The 9,316-nt window shown below is 41.6% G+C and overlaps 1 protein-coding gene across 4 annotated transcripts in view; it reads right to left on the bottom strand.

The window, feature by feature from the left end:
- Positions 1-415: 415 nt before the first annotated feature.
- KCTD21 (potassium channel tetramerization domain containing 21) overlaps positions 416-9,316 on the bottom strand; it is an 85,112-nt gene continuing 76,211 nt past the window's right edge. For all 4 annotated transcript variants that reach the window (XM_044072698.1, XM_044072697.1, XM_044072696.1 and 1 more), the window contains one exon: positions 416-1,789. In XM_044072698.1, coding sequence (XP_043928633.1) covers positions 987-1,769 — 783 coding nt within the window. In that variant the 5' untranslated portion in view covers positions 1,770-1,789 and the 3' untranslated portion in view covers positions 416-986. The remainder of the gene's footprint in view (positions 1,790-9,316) is intronic.

Raw genomic sequence — 9,316 nt, 5'->3', positions numbered from 1 at the left:
ATTCACTTTTCTGACATCCGGAATTAACTGAGGCAAGAAAAACAAAAATATTCCCAACGGGTACTTAGCCCAACTTGGTTTCGGTCTGAAACTCAGAATACGAAAATTTCAGAACGCCGAACGGCACTTGCAACGCTGCTTCTGCATCGGACCATGCGGCAAAAAAGACTGAGGAAATGACGTCGGTCATGCGCTTTTATACCCTGACGCTCTGATGTCAGATCTAAGTGCCCATGACTGACGTCAGCCTAATACTTTGGTATTCAGGCCGACCGAGGACAGCGGACTACCCATATGTAAGGACTGCAGCAATGTGAGATGAACATCATCAAAGAATGCAAAACAACTTAAGCAGTATTCACAATGAAACATGTCAGGGAAAAAATATGAGAGACACACAAAATAAAAAGCACAGTATGTCTGCAGCAGCTTGATGTATTATCTGCTATGCAATAGCTCCTTACACAAGCAGGGAGGCTATCACTTTTACCTTGCATATTAATCCTCACAAAATGATTGCAAACTATACAATAGTGTATTTAGAGGGTGATTTAGTCCATACCAAAACCAATAAACTAAGGAGTACAAAGGAAAAAAAATACCATTGTTGAAAGGTTCCTATTCACAGTTTACTACTGTATACTTCCTCTGACAGCATCTTTTGTGGTGATTATAAGCAAGTAATATATTCTGACATCATTAACAATTGTGTCAACTAGCAAGGTAAAGATTCAGACATCAAAAAATATAATCAGTACCTTACACACAAGCATTATAAAACTGGAAACTATGTATTCATTCTTTCGACTTGTTTGGCTTAGGCACTGAAAACGTTTAGTGTTTAATGGAATGTAGGTCAGTGCTTTGAAGTTCTTCAAATATTGTTAAATTCAGAACTGAATGTGAAAAATTAATGACTCAATCACAATGTTAAGAATATCTAAACTAAACATTTCCACCAAAAGGTAACCAGAGATAAGAAGTGCCTATCGATATCGCACCAAGCGAATTGTTTTGCCAGTCATAAAATCCAAAAAGTCAGGGTGGGTTGAATCTATGCAAAATCCTTCACTCAGGGCCATTTTTAGTACCTCTTCTACAAAAACCTTAAAGCTATTAATTTGTTTATTTGCTGGCAAAACCCATAGTCTTTTCAAATTCTGACGTGTGTATTCTTCCTCAGGAAGACCAGTCACCGTAGCAACCCACTGCAACTTGAAGTGATGAGGATCTTCTGCACAGCTGGTGAGTGAAGAAAAAGTACCACTGGAATAGTAGCAAAGCTTAGATCCCAAGTGAGTTAAAAATGAACTAGATGTACAAAATATATTGGCATTAAAGACATCCATCTTGGAGGAAGAGAGACTGTAGATCTGTGGTGCTTCCCGTACTGTAAAGTGTACAACCTGCACTTTCTGATCCAGACTAATATTGAGTAAAGCATTCTTCTCAGCTCCATACAGCTCATTTTCTTTTTCTTTTAAAACCTCTATTAAAGGCTGAATCTGATAAAAATCCGCCTCTCTTTTGAGAAGACTCATTTCCTGAAAATCCTCAGGAAGGTCCAAATGTGAAGTTCTTAAGAAATTTAGGATATAACGAAAAATCTTGCCATCTCTATCTATAAAGCAGTTGCCGTGGTTGTCCTTCTTGATGGGCATTTTTCCACTGAACATTGTACCCAGCATGGAGTCCGAACAGCATGTCAGAGTTGACAAAGAGGTTGTATACAGTTTTCCACCAACATTCAGTGTTATAGGCTCTGACATGATGAGTTCCCTGTTCAAAACTAAAAAAAGAAGAAACAGAATTTAAATATATTAAAATACTCATGCTAAAAAAAATATTAAACATAGAAAATACTAAAACTTCTCTAGCAGTAAATAAAGAATGCTTATGCCTTGGATCCATGGTACAGAGTGATAGAGGCCTGACTATGGCCCATGTTCAAGAGTGCTGTAGAAGCTGGGCAAGGGAGAGTGGCAGCAAGAGTTAGATGCTAATTTCTCCATCTAGCTTTACCATTCTAAACAGAAGGGGAGCTGGTCCCTGTTGTATGTTCTTGCCACTTATAAATACAGGTTTACAGACACTGGAAGGCAATGAAGATTGGGAATGTGGGCTTAGTGCAAGAAAAGTGGTGAAGACAGCTCTTGTTAAGCATGTAGGTAGGAGCATGCCCCTATTGGAGATGTTGTATTACACTATTGCTACAACTGTAGCACACATATTAGTCATCCTGAGTTGGGTTACAACTAAACAGGAATACTCATAAACCACTGGTTGGGATAGGGGTGCCACTTAGTTTCCTGGGGGGTAATTACAGTCTGGTCCTGAAACATAGGTGGCTTTGGTCTGAGCAGAGTAAAGCCAAACTCTCAGGCTATTAAAATGAGAGTAGTGCACAATACAACACAAGAAGGAAAAAAAGGCACAGGCAAGAACTTTGGAAGACATCTCCCTTTGATCTGTCATTGCCTCCTTCAGAAAGGCAGGGCTCTTGCACAGTGCGCAGGCAAATGGGTTCAACAAAGGGATCTAATAAATGGCAGGTACACAGGGGAAAAAAAGCATAGAGAAAATACGCTCAAGGAAGCAATTAAATTACACAGACAGCCACTTGATTTGCTGCTGTGCTTACAAAGCAATTATTGCTTATGCCAACCCCATAAGAAAAGAAAGCAATACAAAATTCCACAATCTAGCCAACAAATGTTGTCTAATCCAGAGAATTAATAAAGCCACTACCAACATACGGAAAGTGCTTGTCACTTAAAATAAGTTTTCCAAACATATCAAAAATAGCACTCCAACACCCAAATCAATGGGCAAAAGAAAGTGCAACCATGTTATGGATTCACAAGAAAAAGTACAGTTGTGTACACTTACCATAAATGTAGATGTTCGAGTGTATTCACTGTTGCAGTCATGACATCAGGGTTATCTGCTTGCAGGTAACCCTCAGTTGGCCTGATTAACAAAGTCTTGGGTCCTGTGTCAGTTGCTGTCCCTTCTTGCATGACATCAGGTCGTCAGGGGTATAAAACATGCATCCAACATCATTACATCAGTTTTTCTTGCCCCAGATGTCAGGTGCCCCCCTAATGGGAAGCAATTAAATATAAAAGTACAATGATATACCTCCAACAATAAAGCAAATACACCAAAAAGCTTTTAAGCAAAGTAGAGGTATAACCAAAAGAAGTTAGGGAGCTGGAGGGAGGGTAACCAGGAATACACTCGAACATCTACATTTATGGTAAGTGCACACGACTGTACTATGTTCTTAGTGTTTCACTTTTGCAGTCATTACATTTGGGTAGATTCCCATAGCTATGGTTGGGAGGAGGAATTTAAATAGCATTAGGACAAGCTATAAGGCCCTGCAAGACTGCAGTGGCAAAGCCAGCTCTGGATTGGGAGAAAATTGGCAAATGATAATGCTTGGTGAAAGTATGTACAGATCTCCAGGTAGCGGCTTCTAGGATGTCCCTGGTAGGGACGCCTCTGAGAAAGGCTATAGAGGTAGATGCAGCCCTGGTGGAGTGAGGTCTGATCCCCTGGGGGATAGGTTTTGAATGGTGCTTACAGCAGGAATGAATACAATGGCCTATCCATTTAGAAATGGGTTGCTTTGAAATAGCCTTCCCCTCTGCCCCTGCAGCAAATGCTACCAGCAGTTGTTTAGATTTCCTTTGAGGTTTAGTCCTATCCAAGTTGTCTGTGCACATCTAAGGAATGCAGTATCCGTTCCCCCTTTGTTCTATGGATTGGAAAAGAAGGTTGGCAAATGAATGGACTGATTAAGAGCCACACTGGATACCACCTTGGGCATGAAGGATGGATTGGTTCTGAGGGACACCCTGTCCGCATGAAAGATGAAAGGCTCCACTGCCATAAGGGCCTGTAATTCAGATACCCTTCAAGCTGAAATGATTGCTAAAAGGAAAGCTGTTTTCCAAGAAAGAAATTTTAAGTCCGCAGTATCAGCTGGTTCGAAAGGAGGTAGAGTGAGTTTCTCCAAAACAAAGTTAAGGTCTCAGGCAAGGGTTGGAGCTCTCCTGAGTGGTCTCAAATTTTGGCCCCTCTGAGGAATTGCTTGAGCAGTGGATGAGAGAAGAGGGGAGGTTCTGTGTTATAATGAGCTGAAATGGCTGAGGCGTGGATTTTAATGGAGGAAAAAGACAGGCCCTTGTGAAGCATCTCAGATAAGTATTGTAAAATCTGAGGTAAATTGGGCGCTGCTGTGCTCATTGGTTCCAGGCCCAGAATCTTTTCCATTTTTCAGCATAAGATTTTCTAGTACTAGGCCTCCTTGCCTCTAAAATGATATCCATCACAGGTTTCCTGAGGGATGGTAAAGGAGAGATTAGGTAATTAGCCAGGCTGCAAGGTTCAGTGTTAGAAGCTGAGGGTGCAGAATCTGGTTCTCCTGCTGGGACAAGAGGAAAGGAGTCTGAGGCAGGTGCCATGGGGATAACCATGACACACTGCGCAGGAGGGGGTAACAGTGTTGGCGTGGCCAGTCTGGAGCAATGAAAATCATCCTTGGTTTGTCCGGTTTGATTTTTAGTAGTACTTTGGAGAGCAGAGGCAGAGGGGGGAAGGCATCTACTTTCCAGGCTTGTCTATGGGGAGTCCTTGTGCAAAATTTGTTCAACTGGTAGTTCTGGGGACAGGCAAATAGGTTTATATCTGGGCTCCCCCATTTGCTTGTCAACATGTTGAAAATCCTTGGTTCCAGTTTCCACTCATGTGGGTCCATGAGGTTTCTGCTTAGTCCGTCTGCCAGTGTATTTAATTTTCCTGGCAGGAACTGAGCTTGTAGGTGCACTTGGTAGCTCAAGGCTGTGTTCCACAATGCCATGGCTAGTCTGCAGAGGGGGTAAGAATGTGTACCCCCCTGTTTGTTTATGTACCACATAACAGTGGTGTTCTCCGTCTTTACCATTAGTTGTCCTGGAAGAATGAGGTCCTTGAAGGCTGTCAGAGCATTCTGTACAGCTAACATTTCTTTTTGATTGATATGCAGGTGCATTTGACTTGGGTTCCATTTGCCCTGAATGCACTTCCCTGCCAGGTGAGCCCCCCATGTATAGTCTGATACATCTGTTGCTAGGGTTTGGGTGGCAGGGTGGAGTGTGAATGATAGTCCCCTGTTTTGGTGACAGGCCTCTGCCCACCAAAGAAACTCTAGGTGTAGGCAAGGTATGATAGGAATCATTGCTTCTAGATCCTGGGAATGTTGACACCATATGCTTTTTAGATACCATTGCAGTTTCCTCATATGCAGCCTTGCATATGGAAGAATGCTGGAGGCCATGAACCCCAAGGCTTGCAGTATTTGCCTTGCAGATAGCTGAGTTTTTGTGACCACTTGTTTGAAGTAGGTTGTCAAATGAATCTGTTTCTCTGGCATGAGGAAAGCCATCTGGGAAGTTGTATTCAAGCTTGCTCCCAGGAATGTAACTTGTTGACAGGGTACCAGGTGTGATTTCTTTTCGTTTATGTTGTACCCCAGACAAGTCAGTACCCTTTGAATAAAGGCCAGATGATTATGTCCTGGCTTTCTGCCTGAATTAGACAATCATCGAGATATGGGTATATCTGAATATTTCTTTGCCTGCAGAATGCAATGACTGGAGCTAGGCACTTTGTGAATACCCTGGGCGTAGTTGATAAGCCAAAGGGCAGTGCAGAGAACTGATAGTGCATGTAGCCTGCTTTGAAGCATAGGTATCTTCTGCAAGACTCCCTGATAGGGATGTGCAGGTATGCTTCTTTTAAATCTAGTGTTGCCAACCATGCATCTTTGCCTAGCATAGGAAGCAGCTGGTGAAGAGTCAGCATCTTGAATTTTGGAATCACCGGAAAGGTATTTAGAGTAGAAAGGTCCAGGATAGGACGCCATGTATTGCCTTTTCTGGATACCAGGAAAAGTCTCGAATAGAACCCTTGTCCCTTTTCCTCTTCTGGTATCAACTGAATAGCCCCCATGCTTAAGAGAGAGAGTACTTGATTTTGAGCCTCTGCCCACTGATTTGTGGGTAGATCTGGCCACCCGCTTGTTGTTGGTAAGATGTAGAAATGAAGCCTGTATCCTTGGGACACTATATTTAAGACCCATTTGTCGTAGGTAATGAGTTCCCAGTTTTTGGCCTGCAGATCAATCTTTCTGCCTAAAGGAGCATTCAGTTGGGAAGTGCTTGGAAGTTTTAGAAGCAAGTCACTTAGACAGTTTTCCATAGGGGGGAGTCTTACTACTCCCTGATTTGGGTGCAGAAACCCCCCACTGCTTAATCTTTTGTGTCCCCTGGGACTGAAACCTGGGGTTTCTGCTACGTCTGGGTTTGGCTTGAGAAGGCCTTGAAGAGGCTGGAAAGGACCAATTCTTAGAGGGACAGTGCCTACTAAATCTAAGAGGCTGAACTTGTAAGAAATCTTTAACAGTTTGCATAGATTTAGCTTTATCTTCCATCTTTTTAAGAACTTCCTAGGCCTTGTTGCCAAACAGGCGGTCCTGATTTAAGGGAGCATCCAGCAATTTAGCTTTAACATGATCAGGTACAAGACTGCTCCTTAAGCCAAGCATGTCTTCTAAGTATGGAACTAGTAACAGAAGCCCTGCAAGAGGCCTCTAAAGAATCAAATCCACATTGCAAAGTATGTTTTCAAAACTGTTCAGCAGAATGCATTAAATTCTGTAATTCTTTATCTTCCGCACAGTCAGGAATCAACATAATTGTCTGTTTAAGCAATCCAATAACACATTGTTGATACTTTAACATATGAAACTGACAGTCTAAAGCCCTAATGGCCAAGGTTGCAGAAGTGTAAACCTTCTTACCTCATCTATCCAGCGCCCTGGAGTCTGTATCAGAAGGGGTAGGATTTTTATCAGTAGAAGCCTTAATGCCCTTGGATCCCTGTGAAATAGTCTCTGGATCCGCAATAGGATTTTAAAAAGGAACTTGTGAGAATGAGGAACCCTGTAATATCTGTCAGGTTTTCTGGGAGCAGGAGGCAAAGAATCAGGAGCCAAACTAGATTCCGAAAAAGCATCATCAACAATGTCTAGTACAGGAGGAAAAGCTAAAGGCATATGCTGAAGCAGGAGTAAGAAATCCCTAAGCCTCTTTTTAGAATCCGAAAAATCCTGTCTTTCCCAATGGTAAAGCTCCCTTGGAGTATGCAAGGTTTCACCAAAAGAAAAATCCTCTGGAGGGGAAGCAGAGGGAATAGAGTCCTCTGCATCAGAGTCCTCATAAGTAGATAAGGGCAAATCCAGATCATCAGAAGAATCAGAATCCAGGTCAGAAGATTCAAAAACAACTTCAGTCCTTGGTCTCTTAGAAGGGGGGGTTTATAGGCTGGTACTTGGCTATTGGCCCTGGGGCCTATACAAGCAGAGCCAAAAAGATACCCTGGCTTTTGCCAACCAAGAAAATTATTTTCCTGTGCTACTGTCGAACAGAGCCACAGATGTGATCCCAGGGGTGAATTTCCTATTTCCCATCCAATCATCAAGATTTTTCTAGAAGAGTGCTAATCAGGAGCTTTGTTTGATATAGATAGGTAGTTTATTCCAGAGTATGGGAAGTCTCTGGGACAGGAATCTATCCCTCCGGCATGTTCTGTTTATTGTGGTGACAAGGTTTAGGTCCTTAGAGCGTGTAGCTCAGAGGGATTGGGATTTCTTTAACTCACTAACCCCGAGTACCTTCTCATGGCGCCTCTGTGCTTAACACCGAGCGCGCCATGAGAAAATTCTAATTGCAAGCTGTTACCCCCGAGTGTTTTCCACATGCTTGAGAAACTGTATTCAAGATTTGTAGGTGAGCTTAATGTAAAACACTCTGAAATCGTAACCGAATGAGTAAATTACCTTATATAGTTATAATTCAGCATGTTTTTACATTAAGCTCACATTTAAGTTCTTGTAGAAAATCATGTTTTAAAGTTCTTGATAAAGCAAGTGGTGGCAGCCAATCGGATTCTTGCAATCCAAGCCACCACTTGCGTCACACCTCCACCCACAACATTATTTTGTTTTGTTTTCCCGAAACAACCAACTTGCAATGTACATTAGCTAGGTCAATGCAACGTTTTTTTTTCTTTTTAATAACTGGAATGTTTTAATAAGAAACTAAAATTCTCAATTACTGTTCCATAGTTTTCTGGGCGCCCCGAAGCACGGACTAGTACACTTGAAACAATTCCACTGACAAATTGGCCGTGAGTTGTTTTACTTTGAAGAAGCCCCCATAGCAATTCAAACTTAAAGGGAGAGTGTCAAAGATCCAGTGTCCAGAAAACATTACTTTTTTATTACAGCATTCCATAGCTTGTGCTACAAAAATACCACATGTTGCTTTCCTTGCTACGTTTTTTACTAATTTTCATTGTATTTTAATAATTTCACTGGAAGTGCTAGCTCTAGGGAGATCTGTCCCTGATAATGGCTTGCAATTTAGCTTTGCAGTTGCTGCCATAGTTCATTGTGCAAAGTCTGTACTTAATTAAAAGTATTACAACTCAGGACAGATTAAAAACCAATATTGTGCTACATGCTACAGTCTATTTATGTGGCAGATGGTTAATGCTGATAGGAAAGCAGCAGAAGTGAAGCGACCATTACGTTGCAATCATACTGAGAAAAAATACTATTCTAAAGCAGGCAGAAGCTGCCGCCGAGTTAATGGGTTGTGCTTTCCCATTCTACACGCTTTAGCTGACAAAGAGGAATAAAGCTTTTGATTCGCATCGGAGACCTTACGTTAGTATTTACAGAATAAGCATCCAAAGGTGCACAATTTTGTTTTTTGTGGGTAGTGCCTCCGAGTTAATGGATCATGCTTTCCCTTTCTACAGGACCCGCTCTGTGGCTTAATTTACAGTAATGGCAGATCTTGATGAGCTAAATATCGCATTGGAGATGTTACACCACACTTCCTACTGTTTTTAATAAGTCTCCTGTCTGTTGCTATACTGAGGTGTGTTTGTGTGTGCATAAATATATAGGAATATATGTCTATGTGTAGGTCCACCAGATACATTCTTAAGTTTATTATGCCTCCAACATTCAGCCTTTGGGTTATGTAGGACTGTCACTCCTCCCCTACCAATAATATCTCACATTTTGTTTGCCAACCTATCAGGGTAGTGTTTGCGGACTTTGACAGATAAGTAGGTTAAAACTGTTTTTTTTTTAGCTGCAAGTAAGGAAGATAACTTTGTAATCTGAATAGATCTATGTTAACTTCAGTTCATTTTTAGTATAGATAGTATCTTATTACTAAAGTGTTTCGTGTTTAGG

The sequence above is a fragment of the Protopterus annectens genome, chromosome 5.part0 (genome assembly GCF_019279795.1).
Source record: "Protopterus annectens isolate FY-2018-M chromosome 5.part0, PAN1.0, whole genome shotgun sequence".
Classification (NCBI taxonomy): Eukaryota; Metazoa; Chordata; order Ceratodontiformes; family Protopteridae; genus Protopterus; species Protopterus annectens.
This window is presented reverse-complemented; position numbering and strand designations above follow the sequence as displayed.